The following is a 27896-nucleotide window of genomic DNA, read 5'->3' as shown; positions in this document are numbered from 1 at the left end:
GATGAATTGAATAATAAAATCAAAATCTATATCAAGAAACAGGATATTGAAAAATGGATGAATTTTCATTATATATATTGAAAGATAGATAGATAGATGGACCCATATATAGGTGGATAAGTTCACCCTCTGACCAGTATAATATGACATAGTGCATTCGATATGCTTCTTGATACGTGCAAAATGTGAATCAGACAATAGTGGGATACACAGGACAGTTCAACTGCATCACGACCTGACGGGCTTTGTCATGAATTTGTGACAACAAGCATCAAGGGGTCAAATAGACAGGATAGGACAGGGGCTAGATTAGAAAACAGGGTGACAGTGGGGGAAACAGGCCACAGGCTGAATTGGAACCTGGACCACCTGAACCTCATGGAGTGCAACCTAGACTGCTAGGCCATCTGCGCCTCATGAACAATGGACTTTTTACACACTTCTTATTTATTTCAGTGTATATGATAAAAAAAAGGGAAGCGTAAGCCTGAAAGTCACATCAAGGGTCAGTATGACAAGCTCATGTGCGATGCCTTTGATTAGGAAAAAGCCATAGGCTGTATAATAAATGGACACAGTTTCCTTGACGTCATTTGTCTGTTCCTGATACCGTGGTATAAAGCCAATCCACGGCTGTAGCACCATTAGTTATGACCATACGCTTTGAGTTTTCTTTCTAACAGCTACAGGATGCCTGACAGTCACATGAGCTGAGCTATGTCTCTGATTGGACAATCAAACAATCCTAATAACTTCTTAGGAGCCGAGTTAGAAAGAAATTCACCCACCTTGCAGTGTGTGCCGATTAAATCAGCGTTTCAGACCCAAGCGTTTTTTGAACCAGGTAAACATGCTTATTGATGCAGTAAAAGTCCACTTTAATGGCTGGATGTGAACGTGACTTCCAGTCTTTCAGCAGCCAGCGTCGAGCAGGTCTTCAATGAACAGCAACTGTTAGCACTTCCGCATAGGCTTCATTTTCGTAACCGGATGTTGCCCCTTGGCAAAAGCGCAAAGGAGAGCTTTTGTATTACTTATATTCATCAAAGTGTGTCCATGTAAAGCCTCCTTGTGTTTCCTGTTTCATTTTTTAGCTCTTGCTTCGTGTGCCGATGGTTTTACGTCTTGCCCACGTGTTTCCTGCCTGTGTTGATTGCACTAATAAGTTTCACCTGTGTCTTGTTTCTCACATAGGTAATTGACTCTATTTAGTCTCCATGTTTCTGCCGGTCTTCTGCCATGTTTCTGTTTTTTGGGATATTTTCTCTTGCAGCTTTTTGTTTTATCCGCGTGTTTTTGGCTTTTGAGTTTCATAGTTTTGGAAACACGGCATAACCTTTTTTTTCTCTCTTTCTTTTTTTTTTTTTTTTTTTTTTGTAACTGTGGCTCATAAATGACGCAATTTATTTGCTTTTCAGTCATGAAATCGAGAGGGAAATAGATTGTTATTTTTGTAAGACAGTTTTTGGAGATGTCTTCAGTGCATGTGCTCTCTGAACTACGCCTTCCCTCCATCCATTCATCCTGAATCTGACAGACGCCATCCGTTCCTCGCTGCCGTCCAGGCCGGGTTTTGTTGCAGCGCCGCCGCTCACAGGAGCACTTGGATTGGCTGAAGGAGCAAGGTAGCCCGCAGAGACGGCTGCTTCCTTCCCCACGGTTCAGTCCCGTCAGTGGAGCGCGAGGCGCGGCGACCGCACATACACACACTGCTCACACAGACTCGCCTGCACGCGTGAAAAGGTGCAGAGACACGGATAGGGACTCAGTGGGGGACTTTGATTTTTGCTGTGTGGGATTACACGGAGCATGAATTTGCCATTAAGACATCGATCAACACCTCAAGACAAACTAAGTGAAGCTCTGAAGGGAAACGCAAACGGACGCAGATTTTAATGCAACATCCATCCTGACGGACGGCGATGCACCCGCCTCTTGTTTCATAAACTGTCACACTTTGTATGCCTGCATAAACACCGTGGGATATATTTCCATTTGAATCCGGCTCGGTTTTCCTCTGCGTGGTAATATTTTACCTGCAGCGAACAACAAGGAGCGACACAGTTCGTGTTTGAGCGCATTTTTCTCAGAGACTCGGACTTGCCTCAGAGCGGAGTTTGACTCCTCATCATGGGGTACAGTGCACAAACTGATGGAGAGGGAAGAAGAGTGCGGGGATCATCTTCTCCTGGGATGCTGACCCTCTCCTGGCTTTTGATCTGTCTCCTGGTGCACACCGGAGTGGCTCAAGGTAAGGGGAAATGTGTTTTAATGACCTGTGAACTTGGTACTGTTGAGGCTTAAAGTTCTGAAAAGTCCCATAACAGGAGGGAGTTCAGAGTAAAAAGAAGAAAAGTAAATATATCTTTCTCTGACTTATTCATTGAATTTAGTGTGGCTTCAGTCACAAATATGACACACATTTAGACTCAGTCTAATCAAGAAGGCCAAAAACATCCTGGTAATGTGGTTAAGTAGGAAGAAATCGCAACCCCTCAACGCCTACATGGAAGAAATGTGACAAAATCATCACACTTTAATTCAGGAGACTGAATGGTGCTTATTTCTCTTGTGAAAAACCACAACTGGCAGTTGTAAACAGCAACACTCCCACTATCACATCTGTTAGCTCAACAGAGCTCCCAGATACCTTACAAATAAAATGAGCACATGTTCAGGCCGTTGTTGAATGTCTCCACAAAATTAATCCTCCGATATTTTTTACACGAGCAGATATACTTTAGTACAAATGATAAAAGAACAAACATGAAAAACATCATTTAACCACAACATCTTCCTAAAATGACCCTTTAATATTGTTCTGCACTGGTAGCATGATAGAAACCTGATTTAACCTGTCCTGAATTATCAAATAGTGGATAAACATAAAACCTTCATCCCCCTGTTATTATTAAAAACCAAATTAAATCTAAATTCTGACTCATGCCTCGCTCTCACTGCTGTTGATTTAGTTCCATCTGGACACAAGCACACTGTTAAAATCTTCCAGATGATGGGCTTAATGTTTCATTCATTTGCTTTCACTGGGCCGCTTGCCTTGAAAAATAATTCTCCAAATGATTAATTCTTTGCTAATCTTGTTATGAAGTATATGAGCACTTGAATGTAAAAAGTAAGAATCCAGTTTTAGTAAAAGAAAAAAGTGCATCCTCAATGATGATTGGTATTAAAGTAGTCGTAAATAGTCTTGAACTTTGTGTAGAGGTCTGTTATTTATGAGAGTTTAATCATCTGTGTGTTTGATGTACACAGTGCTGAAGGTTTGAGATGATTTTGCTTTCAGATGAAACACTAAGTATCTTATTTAATCCTTTAAATATCATCCTTTAAATGTCTCCCTGTATTTACTTCAACCACTGAGCACATTTTTAATCTTCAGTGTTTCCTCAGCCTCCTCCATCAGAGCACAGTGGTCTGTTGAAAGATGTTTTCTGTAAACCGGAGTAGCTGTCAGTCGTGGAAAAGCATTGAGATAATGCCACAACACCTGAAGCCATTTACTTAATCTGCTCCCTCCTGAGTGGGATTGTCTGTCAAACAAAGAGGAGCCCATCTGTGTGAGGGTGTTTGTGCAGTATGTGTTTGTGCATGTGTGTCAGATTCCATGAAGTGCCTCTGGATTTACGGTAGGGAGGGATTGGTAGGTAGGTGGTCTGTCTGAGGACATGAAGGTGAGGTCAGCAGATTTGGAGGTTTTTAATGACCTCACGTTTATACTTTATTTATTTTTTAAATTTAAGGCTTTGCTGCTCATGCAAAAGCAACACAAGCTTCAATTTAAGGTCTGAGCACATATTCCAGACAGGGCCGAGGGTCTTCGAGCAGCCTTATCTAGCTGCTCCAGACCTTCGGTGCACTCCTACATAGTTAATGAGCTGAAGAGGAGGAGGAGAGGGAAGAATGAAAAAAAGAGAAAACATGCACAGGGCAGGTCTGGTTTCTGAAGGGCAGGGTGAGATGACATAATACCCGTTCCAAAACCCCCCAGAGAGAAGCCGTGTCATTGACTGCATGGGAATACGAACAAGGTCCTTCTCTGTCCATTAAGCAGTCGATACAGCGGGAGAACATTGTTTGAGACTAATTAATGGGCTTCGCTATTTTTGGGCCACTGATGAGCTCTACACATTTCCAAATCGCTGGAGAGTCACTTCTTCTGTGTAAAACTACTGCTGATTAAAGTGGCTCACTTACTACTAACACCACGCTTTCTTGCATACATTTCAGCCAACAGATTTTACTCCATTTCTCTTCGCGATTGCAGTTTACTTTTTTTGCTTTATTTTACTAGGAGGACTTACTCTCCCCTATCTACAGGCAGAAAGCAGTGAGTGCCGGGAAATGAGAGTGCTCATTAACCTGCTGAACTCTTGACAAAGGAGACAGGTTGAGACAGATATAAGCTGGGAGCTGCCAGCGAGGTAGCTGCTGAGCGCTCGGTGACAGTAGCCTGATTGGAAACCCTCGGTGCAAGAACAGATGGACTTCTGGTATTTCCAGCACAGCAGCAGAGCTGTACAGTATGTGCAGAGTCAATGTCTGTGTGCATGTTGTTTAAGGAGCTGATGGAGGATGTCAAGTTGTAATGGGAGGATATGGAATACTTGGTCTTGATAGGATGTTACAGGGAGTAGTTTTTCCTTTTTGAGGGGGTAAACATGCAACTTTTTTTTTATTCTTGAGGGCAAATGTGAAACAGAATTTTCACTGGAAACAGACTTTGGATTGTTTCTTAGAGGAAACAACACTTCCTTTATTGATTTAACTTATCAAATCTGAACCAGTGGGCAGATATGGGAAAAAGGGAACTGCTGGGATGCATTTAAGTTTAAAAAAAAAATTTAGTTGAAAACATGATGACAAAGAGAATGGAAACACACTTTTATCAACATTTTCCAAGTATTTTAAACTTATTATGAGCATTGTCAGTTATTATTAAACCCTTGTGTCAGGCCTGCCGGCGTTTAGTTCACTTTTTCCACCATACTCGCCTTTTGACTCCATGTCTTTGCCACCTCACCACTCGGATGATGTGTCCACTGAGGACTGTTTTTGGAGGGAAAACTATGGTATTCATTGTTAAAAAAATGTTTTCTCCGTGTAACATTCAACTCTTGAGCGCTGCTTTACGAATGCAGGTAACACTGAATGTTATTCCTATCATTATGATTCAAACCGGCTTCCCTGTGGCCTGACAACTCTCTCCTCAGGGGCCTGCTAACATTACAACCGCTGCGGTCATTCTATAAACAGGGCATGTGTGCACAATGAGGACATTGTGCAAAAGAAGCAGTTGTTTTGAATCCGCCCTTTTTTCCCCTTAGCTTCCATTAGCTTGTATTATGACACGCATACTGTCAAGCTATTTTTACGCTGCTATCACTGACTGTGCAGGTGAAGAAACAACGCAGAGTAAACAGAGTGTTCAGTACAGTGTGATAGTGCTGAGTGGGGTCAGAGGTGTAAGCTGGTTGCTAGCCGAGCCACAGAAGGAGTGTGGTTGTGAGTGATAATTACTGTGAAAAGTGGCTGCTGAGTCTGCTTCCCTGCTCCACTTGATGTCATATACTATTGTTGTGATGGCAAAAAAAATATACAGGGAGCTATTTTAAGGGCAGGAAGCTGCTCTGCAGTCATCTGCTAGATGTTTTGCCAGTGCAGGTGAATACTGTTGGTGACATCTTTAGCAGGATTTTATTAGAAATGAGGCCAAGTTACACTGCTGAGAGAACTGTGCAGGTTAAGCCAGGTAAAGGATCAAACATTATGATCATAACTGGCCAACACAGTGCAAGTCTGATAATGAATTACTCACATTTTTCTCACCACTAGTTGGGGCTGTCACTCTGGTTGATGGGTAGTGCAATAATGCTCAGAAGCTCTACAACCATGATGTAAACAAGCAGAAATAACAGATGTCATCTCAAAAAATGTAAGTGGATGGCAGGTGAATTTTTCTAAGGGCCAGCACAGGTATATGGACTTACACTCGCTAGTAAGACTAAAGGTTGATAGCCCTTGATCTCCCATTGTTTGGGTTTTTTTTTTTTTTTTACCTTTATACTCCTCTGGTAGTAGGAATTCAAATTTTTGCTTTGATGGTGAGTAAATTAGCCACTTCTTGACACCCATCTCTAGAATGCCAAAAATATTTTACCCGATGTGACTAGCTTAGATTTTTGTGAGGATCTTGTGGCTTGTTTTGATTTTGGCACCCCCTCTGGACAAAACAGTTTGTCTCTCTTTGTTCAAGTTGTCATGTATTCACTGCATCTATTCAGAAAGGACAGAACAATGGATAAAGCAGGAAAGAGTGGGAGAGTAGGACGAGGGAACGAGGCTGCAAGCTGGAGTCGAACCCGGGAATAGTGTTGACCTAACTGGTAGATGTGCAACCTAACCACTATGGTATCATTTCCGCGGTATCCCTACTTTATACTTTTACTTTTCTCTCTTCTGTGGAATTTTTACTTTATTTTGATGTTGACAACCTCTGTGGACAAAGCAGTTTATCACGCACACAGACCCACCTGCTTTAGGGTGAACCTCATGGGGACATCTCATCTGGGCTATACTGACACATAAGTGATGTTACTACTTCATAGTTTTACTTTTTGCTCCTGTGAGGAACTTTTGGTTTGTTTTGATCCCCCCCCCCCCCCCCCCCCCCCAAGTGGAAAAAGTTTTGTCTTTTTTTGTCTAACTTATTGTGTTTTTTAAGTGTCTTTTATTGGAGTGGCCTTTATCCACAGTAGATAAAACCATGGATACAGCAGAAAACAAAGTGTAAGTAGGACATGACATGCAGGAAAGGGGGTGCTCTAGTAGGCATGGGACGATAGTCAATAAATCAGTTAATTGTACGATAAATTAAATTAACTCAATAATTTTGCTGGCCTCAATGTATCACCATGTAAATGTGTGTGTTTTTACCTTGTCTTGCACCTCTGAACAGTCTGGATAATAATAACGCATTTTATTTCAAGGCACCTTTCAAGACACCCAAGGATGCCATACAAAACATAGTTTAAAAAAACTTCAACAAAAGTTATATATCGACCTACAGGAAAGGGCTCTCAGACTGGAAACAAACCAGACTGCCTGTTTTATAGGTATGCAACTTAAGCAGTAGGTCAAATAATGTTATAATCTCCCCTTTAAATTATAAAGTATCACTCCCAGTGTAAAGAAATGTTCTAAGAAAGAAGCACAGTGTTTTTGATCTAACACCCACCTTATGGCAGCGATAAGAGTCTTTTAACTGAAGATGTCTTTACCTCTTTAGTATTAACTCCAGTCTGTTTCATAAGCAGCCAAAAACTCCTCACAGGAGCTTTATCTAAAACACTGAACTTCTATGATACCAAAATCTGTTCATTTTTGTCTTCTCAGAGAGATTTTCTCTTTCCCTTTCAGGATAATACTCTGGCGGAAGAAAGTCTAAATCCCTGTATAGTATTTGAGTCTAATTAAATAGAATTAGCTCTTAAATCCCTCAAATTTACAGATAACTGGTGTAATCTCACCCTTAAAAGCCCACTCTGCTCACTTTGGTTAAAGAAATTGAATATGCTAAGATAAAAAAAACACAATGATCTTCTGCAAACAGGACAGGAAACATGAGCACATGACCTCAACGCATGTGATGTTTAAGTTTCTGTTCAACAGATGAGTCGTTAAAGCTTTTTGTTTTACTGTTTATTCTGACTTCTCTTTGTCCTTCAGTGAAGTAAACTAAAAGCTTCCCCCTAATGAGGTTTTTGTAGCAGGCTTTTCTGCCTTTTTATTCATTCCCCTAATATTCCAGGCAACGTGAAGCCATTTAAAACCAGAGCTTTCAAATAAACTTGACTGCCGGGGAGTGTAATATTGATTTTGGATTCCTGTGTCATCAGTATCACGTCCCCTCCTTCCAGAGAAACAGACAGGAAAAGAAGTGAAATGTTGGGAGTAAGAGGAGGGTGATCACAAGGACACAAATGAGGGAAACAGGACAGAAAAATAAGTGGATAGGAGCAAAGAGCTGGAGGTAGAAGTGAGGAGAAGAGAGGCAGAGAGAAAGATATTAAGGAAGCGAGGACAGGGGAGGAGAGGAGAGTGTCATTAATCACCCGGTGTGACACTCTCAACTACAGGGGGAGCTTCACAGTGCAACATTCACTTCTATTAGCAGTCCATTAGCAGAGCCCGGCACAAGTAGCAGCACTTGACGGGCAGGCCTGTGCCAGAACGACTGACCTGTGTGTCCATGCAATGCATACTGCTCCACCTAGATAGTGTGTGAGTGTGTGTGTGTGTGTTTGTGTATTGAGGGCGAGTCAGAGTGCACCACGGGGCGTGAATTACTCCGGCAAGTTTGAGCTTTTTGGCTTTGGACAGAAAATGAAATAATTGTGTAAAAGGTTGTACTCTGTGGAGGAGATATATGGGTGTAATGACTGTAAAAATGACGATGATAGTGGTGGTGGGGGTGCTGACCTGATTTCCCACCTGTGATGTCCCCCTCTGCCAGAAATTGGCTCTTCAAAGTTGAGATGCATTAGAGGTGGAGTCATTTGTCATTCAAAGGCTTGTTGGCCTCCGAGAGCGTCGTGATTACAGGATCTCAGCCAAAGGGGGGGAAGAAGGGGGTGTCGACCGCTGTCCCTGCTCTTGATCTACAGTTCATTGATGATTAGAGATCAGAGCAGAAAGTCAGGAGTCGGGGTTTGTGTGTGACTCTATGTGTGTCTGAGTGTGAGTGTGTGTGTGGGGGGTTAGTAGAGAGGAGGACGGGGCCATAGGGGGACACAGAGAGAGAAGTGATTACCAGTTAAGTGGCCCTTCTCATGCCATTATAAGCACCAGGGCCGACAGAGCACATCATGAGTGAGTGTAAGTACACACTCCACTCCTGCCCTTTAATTTGGCACCATGCCACCCCCCCTCTCCGTTTTGGTGCTCAACCACTAATGTCCCTCTGCATTTTTGTGGCTCTAACCAGAAATAAGTCAAGGATGTGTTATTTTAACACAGGTAGAAGAATGTGTAACCAGAACTAAAAGGTTGCAAGAACCTTCAACCTAACTTTTGCTTCAAATTCATGGTTCTGTACTTTTTCAGATGGTCATTTTCCGTACAGCTTGGTGTCAGTCATCATTCATCATTTAGCTGATGCAGTCGTACTAAAAAAACGTCCTATACTGTTGCACATACATGCTTTTCTGTCAAAGAGGATTTGTCTACAAAAGACAGAGTTAGGAGGAAGGAGGGGTAGCTGCTCTTATGTATTCACATAGACACTATAAAAGCCCAAAGTGCTGATGAGCAGTAAAAGGTCGAGTCAGTGGGAATGCTCTTATTTCCCAAATGTCCTCTAACTGTGTTTGTTCCCCTGCCCAGCGTGAAGCGTGGAACAGCCTTGGTAACTAACTACTTCATAGCATGCACAGTCCCCAAGCATGGCAAAGGAGGAGGAGAGGAGTTCTTTGGTAGAATTTAGGCCAAACATGCCCTGCATGCAGGTGGGAGATAATCCTAGCAAGGCATGGTTGTAGCATGGAGCCGAGAGGCAGTGCTGGGCAAAAGCTGGGAAGTTGCAGCCGAGAATTTCTCCAGATATGTGTGCTTGTTCACTTTCATGCTGGAAGTTTGGTAAAAAGGTTTGTGGAAGTCTCACGTGAGTAGTGTAAAAATGAAGGTAAGCCTAGCAGTGGTTAGCTTAGCTTCAAGACTTTTGAAAGGGGTCAGCTTGCGTGGGTCTTCAAAATATGTCCAAGAAGTATGTGTTAGGATGGAGTCCTGAAAATTTTTGAAAATTCATTTTTTATGTCATTTAACCAACAAAAATGTATGTTTATGACCAGGTAAATCCAGTCAATCAGTCATAAATTCCCCCAAAATCCAGTTTATTTCTTGGATTTTGGAATTTTGCAACCCTAGTATCATGACTGTATTTTGTTTACAGTATCTTTAATGTTTTTAGTTTTTTTTCCCACCATTCTTTGAAACCTTTAGCAGTAAGTTACTGCAGATATTACAGCAAACACTGTCAAGATAAAAAATAAAAATAGTTACAATGTTTTGAAAATATGGCCCATCCCTAGTTTTGTTATATAGTTTGTACTCTATCTTTGTACTCTACTCTATCTCAAGATTTGCAAGTCATTAATTCAAAAATTAGCAGTGTAAAAAGTGCAAAGACTCACAGCTATAGCCCACACACTAGAATAGTAAATCACATATGGACAATGTAAAATAAGTTATAGCAAAGTCATATCCTGCAAAAGCAGTGCACCATCACCATAGAAGCTTAGATTTTCAACCCAGCCCAAGTAACAGCAGTACAAGTTCAACAAAAAAAAAAAACACTGAAAGAAAAACACAATTGTCTAAATTCACACAGTATGTCTCTATTTTGCAGAATTTAATCCAAAGCAGAGAACAGTTCTTTAATTCAGAGGCTGTTGAAGATTAGATCAGCGACACGTCTAAGAACAGTCCCGCGCATTAAATCATCATCTCAAGGTGCTTTTTTTTCAGCCCCATCCCTGTCTGAGCACCTTTGATGTTAAAGCCAGGCTGTGTTCAGGTCTGATGAGAGCAGCAAACGTACCACTGAGGCGGTAATGAGCAAGATGATATCAATGGTGACTCACAACACCTGAGTCACACATGCAGTGTGAGGAGGCTCTTGGCAATCACCTGAATTTTCCTGTCTCTATGGAAATCCAACCCTGCTCTCCAGAATGAATATACAGCTGCTATCTCTCCTCCTGTTCTGACTGTGATTGACAAAGCTAAACCTTTAATCCTGGCTTTGCCCCGTCTTGTGCGCAGAGCCGGAGCCTCAGGAGTGGAATGGGACTAGAGCAAATATATAAAAGCCTCCTGAAGAATAGTATTCATCTGTGATAAGTCATTTGCAGAGCTGGTGTGTGTATCTTGTCCAGCACTCAAGTGGATTCATCCATTCAGACGTTTGATGTACCTGCAGATTGAAGCGTTTGCTTCATTTTGTTGTTGAATGTGTCACATCTCTGCGTCTCGGGGAGGGCTGGTGGTTTCCAGACGCTGCACTAATGTCTGGTTGGGGAGGGTTGTGGTCTATGTATGTCAGCAGAACAGAGACGGGGGTTTAGGAGGAGAGGCAAGGGGGGGTATGGGACCACTGGTCCCGACTGAAACATGAGAGCAGCAGACCCACGCTCCCCATTTCCTGTCTCCACTTTATCAGCATCTTGCTCTCTGTTATTTCTCCGCTCTTAAAGCATCCGATGAAAGCCTTGCCACAGATAAATGTTTGTGCCTTCTTGTTTTTTATGGGCCTCAAATGAGGGACTTTATCCGCCCTGGCCCCCCTCCTTCATACCCCTCTCCTTTTTTTGCTCCATTCCTGTGTCTGCTTTGAGATGCCACAAGAGAAGTTACAGCCTCTGGTTTACATTACAGTTCCTTAGAGATGGGCCTGGGACGTCTTAAAGGACAATGCTTGTTCTTGTTCTTCTAAAGGAATATATTTTTACAAGGCATTAGCGAAAGGCATGAGCAGAGGCAGATTTTTCAGCAGCAGCACATTTTTCTTACTTTGTTAGACGTAATTATTTCCATCTATGCTTTCATTGAGGTCAGATCTGGAATGTAATGTGATATTCTTCAGCAGAGAAACTCATATTTGTGTCCTTAGCAGTGTGCACTCCTTCACCCCTTATCACCTCATACACTTATTTTTTCCTGCCTCACATAATTCAGTCTGCTCCTGTTTCCGAGCTCCTGCTGAGCATATTGTGAATATATGTGTCTTTGTGTGTATGCGTCCTTGTTTGCCTGCATATGGTGGCGAAGTGTGTGCCTATGTGTGCGCGCATGTGTTTATTCAATAATAACAGAGTCTGACAAAGTCTGTTTCAGATAAATCTGTGTGAATACCAGACCATTCATCCCCAGGAAATCAATCTTTCTCATAATTCCCCTCATTTTTCTTCCATCTGTTATCTACAGGGCTGCCAAACAGACTTTTAAACAGAGCAGACCATTACCAGAGGGCAGAATTAAACGTGTGTCAGAATGCCAGCCTGTAAAGTTGTTGTTTTTACTGGGTTAAATGAGGTGCTAAATTAAAGTCTCACAATCGGTATGCACTGTATGATTAATCCCCTCCTCCCAAACCCCACAGCAGACATACTCTCCTGTTGAAAAGAGCAGTGTTAAAATGTGCAAATAATCAAGGACATTTAATGAAATGATGGTGAGATAATTCACAACTTCTGAAAGCAACTAATAAATGTTTTGGGTGTCATGTTAGAAAATGGAGGAAAATGCCATGTCAAGGACTAGAAACAATGATTTGGTTAGCCTAGTTTTGGTGAAAAAGAGCAAAACTCAGCTAATAAATCTGCTTAAAGGCAGTTATAATATTTTAGAGGTATGAGACTTATGTTTGTAAAATTCCCAGCACTTATAAAATTAAAAAAAATGTAACCTGGAAAAATATCCTCTAGCTTGATAGATGTAACTCTAAGCTGATACAGACCAATATTTGCCGTTGTCTTCCCAACTAATAGATTCACATATACACTGTACACACATACAAACAAAACATACACTAGGCTCAATAGATGTATTCAAGTCAGCATGTTTAAACACATCTTGAGCTTTTTAAAATAGAAAATCAAGCAAAATATTCTTGAGTGTTTGACAAAGGTGAGTATTAGCAAGACCCTCACGATACGCATCAGCTACTTGTGTCACGATATGATAGTAACACAATGTCTCATGATATCACAATATTGTGATATATCACAATATTCTACACAGTTTACTAAGAAAAAAATAGAGATGATGTAAATACAAATTTACTTAAAACTGAAAGTACAAATTAAGTTAGAAACATTTTATTGAAACAACTTTTGTATCTTTTTTTTTAAATACTGAAAGTCAAGCGCAGTGTTAAATACATACATACACTTAACTTAAAAACATACAGTGTATCAAGTTTGTCATTCAAACTACGAATCTTAGGGTATTTTGGCCCAGTAAATAAATACATATGAGTATGTTTGTATGCATATTATTTCTACATATGTTGAGCTCTGTCTACAAAAAGTGTTTTATGGCAAAAAATATAATAATAATATCATATGATTGAAATTAACTGATGCCAGCCCCATAGATATGTGATATATGTTTAATAACATTTCTTAGCTTTTCACTACGGAAAATATATTATGACATATCAACCACAGTGTAACCAGTATATCTCTTTGCTGATGATTTGATGATTTAGCCCAATGAATATTTCTACACGAGTGTTTTTCAGTGTCTTTGCTCCGACTACAGGAACTATTCTATAGTGGAACCTGCTTGGGTTTAACATTGAATAACAGTGACACAGTTTGTACAGCACAGCTTTTAAGCAACAAAATCCCACCTCATAACCAGCACCAAATACCCTCCAAACAACCCACCGCATGACCTCCTTTCTCTTCATTTCAGGCTTTGTTACTGTGACTCCAGTAATGGTTTGCAACTCGAGATTGCAGTTGGGTGTCAGCACTTTCCTGTGTTTGTACAACGTGTGTTTCTGAGCCTGTGTGTGTGTGTGTGTGTGTGCCGTATCTCCATGATCAGTCCCCGGTGACCTAAGTTACAGGCAGACAGTGTTTAACTGGGGCAAGCTCAATGGGTCTCATTTAAATGGGGCCCAGACAGAAGCCCCACGGTGAAGGGTTACTTTATGACTCCTTACATGTAAAGCATGCTGTAGAAGCTGCAACAATTTGTGTGCGTGCCACAGAAGGCAAACTCTACTTTCTTCTTTTTCTTCTTAAGGGCTCTGTCAGGGAACCACAAGTTAAAAATCTGCCAAATTAGGGGGTTCCATGTGGAGAATAAGAGGCTGTGCTGTCTTTGATTTGTATGCGTTAGTTAGAGAATACGAGGGAGAAGAGGATGATGATGACAGTCTGTGCCACTCGGAAAGTTCACCGCTGTAAATGTCAGAATTATTAATGAGCTCAAAGTGTCACTCCCAGCTTGTCCGACATGATGTTCCAACATGAAAGGATTAAGCAAAGTCTGGTTTAGCTGCCCTGGCATTCAGAATATTTCAGTCGTACACAAAAGCATCTCATCTAAAAGAGTGCTCACTTTAATGCTTTAGGAATTATGCACTGTACACAAATGCAAATCTGCAAGTTGTGTAAGGGATTGGCAGAGGAGAAGCACTTCCAGCTGTGCATTTGCCCCTTTCAAGGAGCAAAGCAAACAGTAAGCAGAAGGTGAATAATGGATGTTGTTGTGTCAATCGCTCTGAAATGCAGAATGAGGGGAAAGAAGGATGCAGGAGTTTTCCTAAACCAGGTCAAATGTCTGAATTGGCCCTATTTTGTATACAGATGAGCACTCTTGCTTGAAATTCCCAAAGTAAACACAATTCATGTTTGCTGTTTAATGTTCACAGGCTACCAAATGCATTCAGGCATAGAAACCAAAATACTGATGCAGACATTCATTGTTCCATGGGTGAAACCTGGAGGTTCAACCAGGCCCTCAGTGTTGTGAAAACACAAAGGATCAATTTCTGTTTTTATTCTTTGGAACCAAACAAGACATTCTTAACGGCTTGTCTTGAGTTTTACTCATCAGAAACATAGTAAAAGATTCATTCATTCAAGATTTAAATGATACCAATACAGGAGCAGGTAAGGGAGTCAGACACAGATACATCTTGAAGTGGGTTTATCTGAAACACAACCAGTGTTGTCATTGGGTTTAAGATTGTTATTGATAGAAGTTGTTATTGATATTAGTGTTTGTAGTAATATGGTTCAGGTATGTATATAAACAGTGTCTAGATCACTACCGGTAATGTTGGGGTTGTTATTAGTATGGTTTTCATCATATTGGTATTGTTTTTGGTGTTGGTATTGTTATTAGCATCAGGAATAGTTATATTGGTTACATATAAATACAGAACTGAATCACTCAGTGTTTTAACTTTTGCATCAGGATCGGTAATGATATGGTTATTGTTATTGTTACTGATATTGGTAATGTTATCTATATTTCTATCAAAGTCATAATAATAGAGCTAGGTATGATTACATAATTGATTCACTATTCGTGCTGTTATTAAGCTTATCATCAGTATGGTTTGTATTATAATGATATTGTTTTTGATATCGATCTTGGTATGGGTATTGATATGGGTTAGGTATAAACACACATCTCACTTTTGGTGTTTAGTTTGTCATAAATATGGTTTGTAGCTTATCGTATTGTTATCATATTTGATATTTGTTTTAAGTATTGGTATAAGGTTCAGTATTGGAATGGGTTGGGTATTATTACATATCTGGAACACTACTGGTGTTACATGTTTTGTTATTGGTATTGTTTGTATTGTATTGTTATTTTGAGTTTGATTAACTTTATTTATCTCAAACATTTGTAGATTGCAAGTAGAAAACAAACAACACACTATGTTGCCCAAGAGCAGCGATGCCACACCAATCCAAAAACCCATACACAGTCAAAAGCAACAAACAATAAAAGAAAAAAAATCGATAAAAGATTAATGAATTAATTAATAAATACATGAATATGTAAACAAACCTGCAATGTTTGAGAGGGGAGAGGAGGAATCTTAAGCTTATATGAACCTGCCCCTATTTACTGAAGCACATTAATTTAATTAAACAGAAAATAACATTTACAAAGAGTAAAAACAATATAGTCAATGCTTTTGGTATAAGTAACTGTTTTAAGTACTGTTATAGTAAGAAGTATTAGTATCTGTATAAGTTTTGTTGTCTGTATTAGTATTGGCTTTACTAGTATGGTGAATGAATAAAAGTTATAATTCGTCTCTGATCAGTTCTGCATTCACCCTTTAAAACCCAATGAACATGTTAATGGTCCGTTGTGTGACTGTTTGAAATGAGCCGTTTTTAATAATTAGAGGCTATTTATCATTTTTTTGGGATCGTGGTGACCTACCCATTTGTTCTGTGGGAAATTTTGCTCAACAGAACAATTTTTTGTTATTCTGCTTTCCCTCAAGTCAAGCTGATGCAGAAATGAGATCTCTGTTTGGAAAAAATGAGCGGGCTTAGTAAGATGACAGGCTTGTTTCTCTAATTCCAGCCCTCTATAAACTATGACCCTGTACAGTACACCAGCTGCACTGGAGTCAGCACACTAACTGTAAACTGATACACCATAATGGCCTGCTGCAGATATGCTGGAGCATGTGCAGCGGAAACCGATAATTCAGTGGTGACACACCATGCATAGGGGTTCCCAGGGTTTGTTAGGGCTGACGTGAGGTAAGCTGATCCGTCAGGTAGAAGCAGAGGGGGAGTTACACTTCATGGAGGGAGGGGGCGACGCACACTAACCTCTGTTGTTTAAAGGAAGGAGGTAAATCATACCTCCCGATGAGTTTGCTTCGGTAGCTGCTTGTTTAAATCCTACTGCAAACATTCCTTCACATTTAGAAAGCTGTGCGTTATTAAATCACACTATTTTTGTTTTTACAAGTCTGCAGAGTTTGATAACGACTTTTTCTGTTGTTTCTGTTTTTCAATTCAAAATGTTTTTGAGCCCAACTGCTAAAGCAAGGATAGCAGCCAAAGAAGAAGGAAGAGAAGAGAAGGGAAAAAATGAGGCTGAGATAATGTAGCTACTTCTTAGCTGCGTGACTTTTAGCCACAGGATGAATATGCTAAGAGCATTCAGGCACATTAACCCAGAGCTATTCTGGGCTGTATTGTGTTGCTTTGTTTTGATGAAAAAAAAAAGGCAAAAATCTGGTAACAACAATGGTGAGTGTGGTGTGAGGACTTGGCTTTACCAACTCACATGTATGAATATTCTCATTCTGGTGCGATTTGCCGTGGTAATCTGAGCCTCATTGTTGGATTTGCATGGAAACACCAGATACCAGCACAACCTGGATTTGGTTTTGGCTGTCTCAGCAGTGGTTGAAGCTGACGCTGGGGGTATGAGAAACTGAAACTGAAACATTTAGATTTTCGCTTCCATTTGAGTTTGTTTTAAGAAGAACTTGACAGAATGCAGGAATTTCTACAGGGCATGACAAATCCAAGAAGTGTCAGCGGTCACTCTGCTAACACGTGTTTCTGTGTGAAGTCAGCGGCCGTGGAGTCGAACGGTTCAGTTGGAGTAGCTCTGACACACACAGGAAAGTAACGTCTGCTCAACGAGTGGGAGGACAAAAGTGATCGAGCCTTTGATGGATGTGTCACAACCAGGGGATGTAGCTGTCTCATATCTATCAGTTGCTAAAGGTTTTCTCTGCTCTGCCTGTCACATCCAACTTTATTCTTCATTTTGCATTCGTCTTTCCCTTTAGCTCTCTCTGTTAGAAGAATCTGAGTGTCAGAGAGTAAAAAAAACACTGTCAAATCCTATAAAGAGAGTTTTTGTAAAGGCTTACAAAAGTATTTGTTGCTGAGTGCCCCCTGTTACACGCAGACAAACAACGTCCTTTGAATCTGGGTGGTCTCTCGGGAGTGAAGCAGACGTTTTAATTCAATCAGCTGCAAACAGCAATAATGCTCTCCTGCTCCTAAAACTCACTCATCTCACTTCACTGATGCGATTACGAGCTGAGCCACGCTGGCCATCTTGTTGTGATTTTATGTGTTTACATGGGAGGGAGGTGTTTACTGTGGAAATTGCAGCCCCCCCACCCCCTGCTTCCCATTAAGCTACTGGAGGAAAAAGAGCTGCTGTGAGATTTAATTTATTTACCATCTCTGGAAGAGAGTTATAATGATTGTCTAACTGGAGTTATGACTGTTTCTTCCTTTGAGTTCTATTCTCTGGAGACGAGTGGCTCCAGCTTTAGCAGAAAGCAGCCATAAAGTCTCCAGACTGAGAGACTGTAGTGTATGTAAGAGGAAGTATGTAGCATTTTAACACATAGCAACAATTACAGTAGCTTGACTACACTGTAAAAACCCTTTTTGACTTTTTATAACTGATACTTTGCTTAAAACAACAGAGTCATATTGTTTTATGCTGTTTGGCCTATATTTCAGACTACCCTCAACCTATAGTTTAAGATTTCAGAGACAAGTCACAGAGATGACACATTTGCATTGAAATACAAAAGAATCCCATAGACATACCAAAAAGTAAAGAGAAGACAGGAAGTTTTTTCAATAGTAAAATCTGCTTTATTATGTCTATTCTCTCTGAAACTGTCCTTAATGGATCCTGTTGCATTTATTTTTTTTATTGTGTGATATACACTTGTACTGTAAATTTGGTACTTGATTAAACATGTTATCTCTCATGTATTAAAAAGTAAAGAGTTATCAGATAGTACCTTTTCCAGCATAGGTCATAAAATTAGCCCTAGAAGTAAGGCAGGTTGTGTTTTGTAGATTATTTCTTTGTTCAAAAAAAATGCTTCTTGTTTATTTCCCTTTTAAATGGAGCCAAATTTTAAGAAACATGCATATGTGGGATGAGCAGCAGTGCTGAGTATGTTGGGTGAAAAAATTTAATGCTAGGGATGGGAACCTTTTACATTTGAAACAATATGGTACCAATTCCTGGTACCGGGTAACCAGTATCGGTACTTAAAAGTAAATTCTTTTCAACTTAACATATATATTCTTCAGTAAATAACCTTGCAATGCTGTGTTCATGTCAACCATGGAAAATTACCTTCTTATCCACTCCCTCACACTCACAAGGATGGGTTCAGGTACCTAAACATGGTACCTTTTGAATTTACGTAAATACTTTTGACAGAATACGGTCGGTATAGGGATGGGTTCTTTTCACATTTGAACAATACAGCACCAATTCCTGTTACCTGGCAATCGGTACTGGTACTCAACGGTACAAATTTTTGGTACTTTTTTTGGTTTATGTGGTAAAAAATATCAATTTATTTAATAACAAAATATAACAAATTTTCAACTTCACATGTTTATTTTTCAATATATAACCTTGAAATGCTGTTTTAATGTCCACCATGGAAAATTACCTATTCTTCCACTCCCTCACAGTCACAAGAATGCATTTAGGTACCTAAACATGGTACCTTTTGGTTTTATGTGAATCGGTATTGGTACTTTTGACAGAATTTGGTCGGTACCTATAAAAGTACCTAATTCGGTACCCATCCCTAGCCAATGCCAAACAGCTTATTCTGCAGTTGACTTTAGATGAAACGAGTGGTTCTCCAGTAAGAGATCACAACACAGAAATGCATTATTTAAAAGTCTGACCACAAATAATCTGAATTTTTTTGACCACAATATCTTTAATGTACAGTTTTGACCAAAGACAAATTAGATATCTACAAAGTCATCATTATGCTCTATAAATCACAGAGTAGAGCCATCAAAATGATATCAGGTCATTTTCCGTATAAAAAGAAATATTCTGAACGATGGACTGGCCCCCTCAGGCCCTGACCTCGACCGTATCCTGCAAATTTAGGTGAGCTGTAAAATAAAGTGGACAGATCTTGTGATCATTTTGTAAAAGCCTTTAGCTTGAGATGCAGAAGACACGGGACAACATTAGTGTTGATTATAGGTAAACAAGGTAGACAAACCAAATGTTAAAGTTAACAGTAGGAAAAAAAATGGAGGACTCATGTCATCTGGTATTTGTTGTGCTCAAAACAATCATCTGAATTTTTCATGATTGTGGTTTGGAGGCAAAAAAAAGGGACAATACTTACAGATCTGTCAGGTGTTCTTATCATTTTTGCCACAACTGTATTAAAAACCAAAGTGCTACCAGGTACTGAAACAGAATATAAAGACAAGAATTCTGTGCTCTTTGTTGGTCAGTTATGTAGCATTAGTGCCGTCCGTCCCTTTAGAAGAAGCACAGTCAGGCCTCAGCATCATGTGGGGCCTCATGTTTGCATCAGTGGTTGCAAGGAGCTGCCGACTCATCAGGCTGGTGTCTGCAGTGATTAATAGTTATATGATTAATGTTTCCAAGGTACTGAGCATTAAGTCACACATAGACTTGAGCAACCCACCTAGGTGTATTAATAATGTGAGGATATACTTTGCAAGCCATTTTACCTTTAGAGTTATGTATTTATTGTCTATGTGTTTGCCGTTAGCTCTGCTCTTCTTGCTGCTCTCACTGGGACAGACGCACTTCATTAAAAAGCTTTTATGTGTTAGTTGGTGATTTGTTTGAGACAGAATTAGTTGTTTCATGTTCTTTTTAAATATCTGGAAAAGCAACAAAGCTACTTAAACTCTTAAACTCTGCTCCAAAAAGAGCTTGTTTCATATGCACATCTTTGTAGGGGTGCTGCAAATTTAGTGTGTCTGTTAAAACAGTTGGTGGGAGACCTTCTAACATATTTTTTCAGCCAGCCGCAGCTCTGTGTAGCATATGTACTTGAGTATTTCATGGATAAAACCTAATTCACAAAAGACAACTTTCAGAGTTCAAAGATTCAACATCAGATTTAAAAACCTCCGAGAAGCCGACTGTTCTTTTATAGACTAAAAATGAATTCCAGCCTCTTTGTGATTTTGCACAAAGTCATCCATAAAGAGTAAAAAAGGGAAAGTAGTTTTCAAGTGATTGCATCCACAATCTGTCTCTTAAATTGCCCAAGACTTTTCAAGAGAACAAATCCAATCATTTGTTTGCCATTTCATATTTTTAAGTACCCATCCAGCACTGGTCTTTTAGCATCCCATTACTGCAGCATTCAAGTGATAACATCGCCTCACTAATCTTACTGATGGTCACATTCGCCTTTTCAGGCCCCAGCACTCTGTTTTATTGGTGCGGCATTAAGCACAGTGTTTCCACCATTGTTTACTCCACAACATGCCACTTGTTATCTTCTGCAGCAAATGGCCGTGTCTTTACCAATCATGTCTGGCTTTTGTCTGCTTCCCTGTTTTTCTATTGGATGAGTAGCCATTTAGTGCAAGGGTCAGGGTTGTAATTGACAGCCACTGCTAAACAAATCTGCCCGGCTCGGCGGTAGACCTCCACCCCCCTCCTCCTCCCGCTCCTCTAATCTAACTAATGCACCCGTGTGTGCGCTGGAAAGTGAATTAAGCATCGAAAACTCAATACCTGATCCATATGACAGAGCTGCCTGCGTGCACATTAGCAGTTTCTCTGCAGCCTCTGTAATTGTATTACACAAGTTGGCCGCTCTAACAATCAGGCCTTACACACACTTATACACACTTATACACACTCTCCCTGTTGTCGTTAATCGCCGCCTTCGCTGCCCCCCTGAGGGGCGTGCAGCGGGGCCAAGAACAGAGCGATCGGGAACGGGAGGATGATGAGGGGAGTAGATCGGCCTCGCTTTCCCTCAAGGCTGACATGAAATGAAATCGTAGTCCTTGTCTGTGTTCGCGCATGTGTGTGTGTTAGTGTGCGTGCTCTGAAATTGTTATATTTCACTACATCTTCTTTTGTTTTTCCAGCTCTGATGTGGGACTTTCTGTTTCTGCCTCTTCGCCTTCTAATCAGGGACTTTCTGGGCTCTCTCACTGTTTCTCTGATTGTGTTGCTGCTTTTCGAACACCCCCAGTCCTGCCCTCTTTGTTTGACACCCCAGTGTGATGAAACAATCTTACTCTCTCCTCCTTTTCTCCCTAATAATCTCCCTTGACCTCTGCTCACCTATGCAAGGTTAGACAACTCTCTCTGTGGAGTGTTTGCACATTATTTAGTGGATCAGGAGATGCAGATGTAATGAAGAGGGTATTTGATCACATGATGTAGTAAAGGTGTACCTGTGACTTTACAGGACTCTATCAGAGCCCCCAGAGAGGGAGGAGGACGACGATAGGGAGGAGAACAAAGGGACCGAGAGGATGATTAAAGGCCTTGTTGTGTTGATTTGCTGTGTGTTGCCATGCAAGCAACTATCCGCTCCGGCCCTGCTAATGGAGACTTCAGTTTGAATCCCAGGCAGAGGCTCTTTAAAATTTTATTCCCCTCTAACAGGCTGATTTATAATGATGAGCCCCAGACTCTTTCCACCGCAGCAGGACATCATCACAAAGGATCCTGGGAAGCGAGGGAACTATATATAGCAGGAGCATGAAGGGGACTTGCTACAGGCATGGGAGAATCCTGGAGATAGATGGTGAAAGATGACCTCCCCCTGCAGCTCGGCTCAAGGCTGAGGATGTATAGACGCTCTATGTTGTCCGAGAGACCTCTCTGACCTCTATATACCCACTGTGGTCATATTCCCAGCACCCTGGGTCCAGTGACATCCTACCTGCCAGATGACACTCCATGATCGTCCGCCTGGGATGAGGTCTACTTTATGTAAAAAAAGACAAACCCTGAGGGAGGACATGTCAGGGAGTAGGTCATCAGATACGTCTGTGCGTGTTCACCGTGCACGCAACAGAAAAGAGACGGGATGGGCAGCTCCATCATGCTTATCTGAAAGGTCACTCCATCATTGTCGACTTGCACTTTGCAAAACCTCCCTGTGGTCACGAGCTGATCCTGAAGAGACGGAGCAGCAGAGAGATTAAGTTAGCCTTGAAATGTTGAATCACATGTCAGAAAAATCTGATTAAATAAGATGCAAATGAAGTGTGTGTACAGCTTTTTCAGAAGCTCATTTCTTAACAATCTACTTTGGCTCTCCGTCTTTATGAAACACAATTGACTTTATTACTTTTCTGTGTGTAATTCACTGCTAATGCACTTTCATTCTGATTTTTACATTAACTTTAAAATGAAGAGCAGAAAAAAATTAACTGCTCAGCCTAAATTTCCTGTTTATTTTATTTTACAGTCAACTTTTAGACTATGTGGACTCCATTCAGAAACAGGTCTTAGATGTGGTGGAATGAATTCAGTCATCATTTATGAACTGTACAAACAGTCGTCGGGGAAGCGGTCGATATGATTTGGAAGCACAATGATCACCAGAGTGTAAAAGGTGTAAAGGCAGGCATTCGTCCTCCTGTGTCTCCTGCTCACAAGCCAAATCTGTGAGCGACACTAATCCTCCTGGTTCTGCTGGTTATCCCTCCTGCTCCCATCCGTCCCTCAGCAGGTATCCCTCCCCTGCCAAAGGTTCCCTCTCCTCCATCCATCCCCTCTTTTTTTCCCCTTCCTCGCCTGCCTCTCCTCTGTTTGTTTTCACTGTTGTGTCTCAGTGACATTAGCCGCAGTAATCCAATTGAAAGCTGCTCAGACCCTGAGCCGGGTTCTGTGGGGTTGAGGCGTTTCCATGGGGATCGCATGGATTCCTAATTAAGCTTATTAAAGCTTGTTATTAGAGCTCGTTAAATCTCATGCTGACACCATGGTGCAGCTTCTGGTGCCTAACTTTAATAACTCCTACACTAATATAATACCCTACACAAATGTATTCACACCCAGAGACATGCACCAGCACAAATAAACGACATTAATAGAGAACTGTTGGTTTGGTGTAATTAAAACACTCCATAGTGCCAAGGTTTTCCTTTTGGTTTCTAAACAAGTACTTAAAAGGTGATAATCAGATACCTTTTTATTTCTTCCTGCTGTAGACTGTGTAATAAATGGACATTGGCTGATTTTTGAAGCCCATCAATGTCAGGCGCCATATTGAAAATGCAGAACTCCACCTATCCTAGGTTGAGCCAGTGTGAGGAAAGGAGGTGGACTTAATCCTCCTGGCTTATAATCTTAACATCTTCAAAACCACTAAGTCATAAACAAATATTCACCCTTGTACAGTGTGGGCCAATAGAGAGTTGAGCTTTTCAAATTGAAATCATTTTTAGTCCCAGGCTTTATTCCTGCTTAAAATCAGAATAATTGAAATGGGTGTCTGTATGTGGTTTCTGGTACTTCTGAAGCCAGCCTCCATTGGACACTCTTGGAACTGCTGTTTTAAGCACTTCAGCATTGGCTTCATTTCTAGCAGCTGGTGGTTGTCATTGGTTTAGAAGGATTGAGGAAAAGATGGTATTCATGTGCAAAATATTGATCGCTAGCATTGTTTTATAGACACTGCATTGGCACTGGTGTCCAATATCAGTATTGATAAAGCCATTGGTGCAAGGATCAGTAATGAATTGGTACTGGTACCAGTAACAGTATAAGCAGTGGTTTCAGAAAAGGCACTTGCATTGATGTGGTGTTGGTTTTTGTCTCTGTAAATTAAACAGTACTGGTACAATTAGGAATGGTCAAATGTTCATAGGGATAGTATCCAGCAACAATATATGTTTTGATACTAGTTAAGGGATAGCAATAAGTGCTGGTATCACTAGTTTAAATGGTACAGATATCAGAAAGAGTATAAGTAGTGGTTTAAGTATCAGTACAGATTCTATCATCTGTGTGATGTCTACTTATGCCTGTAGTAGGGATGGGCACCTTTCACATTTGAAACGATAGGGTACCAATGTCCGGTACCTGGCAATCAGTACAGGTACTAAACAGTACCAATTTTTGGTACTTTTTTGTGTTTATGTTGTAAAATATATCAATTTATTTAATAATATATATATGTTTTCAATTTCACATATTTATTCTTCAATTTATAACCTTGCAATGTTGTGTTCATGTCCAGCATAGAAAATTACCTACTCTTCCACCCCCTCACAGTCACAAAGATGCATTTAGGTACCTAAACATGGTACCTTTTGATTTTACATGATTTGGTACCCAGTACTTTTGACAGAATTTGGTCGGTACCTATAAAAGTACCTGATTCAGTTCCCATCCCTAGCCTGTAGTGGTAACATGTCATGTCAGTTGTGATGGTGATACTGGTATCATTTTTGGTACTGGTATCTGTAAATGTGTCAGTATTGTCATCTGTCATGGTACTGCTAAGTCTACCAATGCTGGTATCTGTAAATGTACTAGTAGGGTTTTTTTTTAATTCATGGTGCTGGCAAAGAGCACTAGATACCTAAAAGTATCAGTGCTGGTATCAGTGCTCATATCAGTGCTGTTGTTAGTACTGGTAACGCTATTTGTCTTACTGCTGGTATTGGCACCGGTGTTGGTATTGATACCAGTAATGGTGTCTATACGGTATTGGTTAGTGTGCCTTTATTGGTATGTTGCTGGTTACAGTACTGGAGCAACTTTTCTATTCTATCTTTTATGAATGATATGATTGGAAGTTAAAGTCAGGAGCAGAAAGAAAAACATCTCCCTTTTCATCTCAACCTCACACACACTGAATCGTGGTACTGCGCGCCCTTTTGACCCCTCTCTTAGTTTACACATCGATTCCAAATATTTTTCTTTGGATATGAGCAGGAACAGAAAGCCGTGATGTTTTTTGTGATCTTCAGGGGGCTGAGCGGATGACTGTGTGTGTGTGTGTGTGTGTGTGTGTGTGTGTGTGTGTGTGTGTGTGTGTGTGTGTGTGTGTGTGTGTGTGTGTGTGTGTGTGTGTGTGTGTGTGTTAGAGAGAGCAAAAGAAAGAGACTGCTCACAACCTGAATCAGCCCTTTGATGCTGACTGGCCTTGACATCAACAATGTGGCCTTTCACAGCCCTCAACCCACCTCTGAGGAGCTGACCGAGAACACACACGTGTTCAGTCTTTCACTCCCTGACACTCTATTTCTTTCTTTTTGTGATTTTGTAGTTTTAAGAAATTACACAAAAGAAAGTAAAGTTGGTCAGATCCAGGGTGAGACACTTAGATGATCTGAAGCCTCTTGCAGAAATGACACTGTACACCCCAGAGGAGTAAAAGGATATTGACCGAGCTTTGAAGAAGAATTGGTCAAGCCCTAGAGGAGACATAAAACAGCTTTTCTTAAGCACCCCCTCATCCTTTTTTGTCTCTCATTCATTCCCATAAAATGTGTCCTCTTTCTTCGGCCCTTCTCATCATTCTCTAAACATAAAAGAGATTTCAGCCCTTAGAGTCTCTTTTAAATGCATCCTGTGTCACAAAGACTGTGGTTTAACAGTCAGTCCATAAATGAAGTCCATTCCACATGAACGTTTGAAAGCAGGCTCTGAAGTATACAGCCTGCCGGTGGGGACATCCATCATTGACATCATTGCTAATTTTGGTGACATACCAAGCAAAACATGACCAGCTGTGTGTGAAAGAAACACATGAACTCAGTGTTTCCATGTCATTTTTTTCTCCTCACTTTTCAACGCGAGACAAAAGCAGGAGGTTATATCAAACACGTGTTCCTTAAGATGTGTGAAAAGAATCGTCTCTGATTACATTTGACAAACCATGTTTCCAGATGTGTTCGAGGCACTGGGACAAAAAGTCTGCGGACTTAATCTGTGTTTACTCAGTCCCAGCTGTGATGGAGCTGTTAGCATTAATTTGCATTAGCGCTCTAATACTGCAGCCACATCATGCTGCTTGTGGGCAGAGAGACATTTATAGAGGTTGACACAACTTGACAAGAGGTGAAGATCCATCCCCAGGGCTGTAGCCTTGTGCTTGCCATAATGAGATACTATGATAGTGAAATGATGACACTGACCCAGGGTTTTGTGCTTCTAAATCACACACCAGTTAACTTAATGGAGATGCTTACAAAGATTGAATTGATGGAACAAAATCATGCAAAAAAAGATGGTGGTTTTCATTTCCACTGTCATTAAATCGTCTCCTCTGACGCTTTCAAGCTAAACACTCCTCACAGAGCGGGCTGTTTCCTGAAGATGAATAGTTCTCTGTGATGAGTGGAGCTAAATACATCCAGTCATTTCCCCCTGGGCCTTGAGTCTGTGTTTAGGTGGTGGGTCGAGCAAAGAATGTGGGCAGTAGCGGTATGGATGCCTTGCCTGCTTCCTCAGTCGCTCTGCCACGTGGATGCTGGGCCATTAAGGCAGTCTGTCTGTTTTTCTAACATCAGTGACTTTAGAGGTCAAATCTTAGCCAAATATATGAAGCTGAGTGAAAACAGATGGAAAATTTTACCTATATTCCATTGAAGAGTTAGAGATATATTTTATGTTTTTGGGCCTTTGAGTGAATTTAGACAAGTTTTGTCTTAAAGGATTTTCTATTCTATCTCTTTCACTTTCTGGGCTCGTGGGTTGTCGCGGATTATTTTCACTAATAAGCCTGATTTTACTGAAGGTCTCTGCCTGTGAAAAAAGAGTTCTTCCTTCTTTTTTTAATAAATTGCCAGGCTTATTTGTTTCCAACAAGCCTTTTTCATTGTAGATCCAGTGCCACGTATCTCTGTCTTTGCCCATCCAGCTTGACCAACAGATAAACCAATCAGTCTAGTTCTGCTCAAGGTTCCTGCCTGTAAAAGGTATTTTTTACTATCCACTTTCAGATTGCATTTTTTTGTGGGTTTTTTTTAATTTTTGGTTGTTTTTTTTTTGGTCTCTAAACATTTAATCCGTCCTGCTTTCTAGACCTTCATGATCACAAAAGATGTATGAATACGGTCCTACTCAAGGTTTCTGCCCACTGAAGGCAATTTTCACTCTCTGTATATCATCTTGGTTTTGATTTGTCTTTTTTATCTGTCCAGTTTTCTTTGCCCATCTGTTTACAGAAAATGGATAAGTCCAGTCTGGCTGAAACTTTCTGCCTGAAGGAGGGAATTTTTCTATCTGTAAATCACCTCAATTTGTTTTTCTGTTTCCACTCTTTCCACCTCTCCGGTCGTAAAAGTTATTTTTCAACCGTTGGGTCTGGTCTTTTTCATGGTTTCTGCCTATAAAAGAGTTCAGTCCTTCAATCATTAATTTGCCTTGATTATTTATTTATTTATTTATTTATTTATTTATTTACTTATTTATTATTTATTTATTTATTTATTATGTACATGCATTTTCATGCATTCACTACTCCATCTGTCTAACTTTCCAGGTCCATCTGATTGTGGCAGATGGTGGCTGGACACTGGTTTTGCATGAGGTTTCTG

The 27896-nt window shown here is 40.5% G+C and overlaps 1 protein-coding gene across 3 annotated transcripts in view; it reads left to right on the top strand.

The window, feature by feature from the left end:
* The first annotated feature begins 1394 nt into the window (after nucleotides 1–1394).
* Nucleotides 1395–27896, top strand: part of unc5cb (unc-5 netrin receptor Cb) — a 154038-nt gene continuing 127536 nt past the window's right edge. Inside the window, exon 1 of one of the 3 annotated variants that reach the window (XM_074690876.1) lies at nucleotides 1395–2251. In XM_074690876.1, the coding sequence (XP_074546977.1) occupies nucleotides 2131–2251 (121 nt within the window). In that variant the 5' untranslated portion in view covers nucleotides 1395–2130. The remainder of the gene's footprint in view (nucleotides 2252–27896) is intronic. The other 2 variants (XM_074690877.1, XM_074690878.1) reach the window with 2 other exon arrangements.

Source organism: Halichoeres trimaculatus, unplaced genomic scaffold (genome assembly GCF_033239565.1).
Source record: "Halichoeres trimaculatus isolate MK-OKI-2021-1 unplaced genomic scaffold, fHalTri1.1 fHalTri1_scaffold_16, whole genome shotgun sequence".
NCBI lineage: Eukaryota > Metazoa > Chordata > Actinopteri > Labriformes > Labridae > Halichoeres > Halichoeres trimaculatus.
This window is presented reverse-complemented; position numbering and strand designations above follow the sequence as displayed.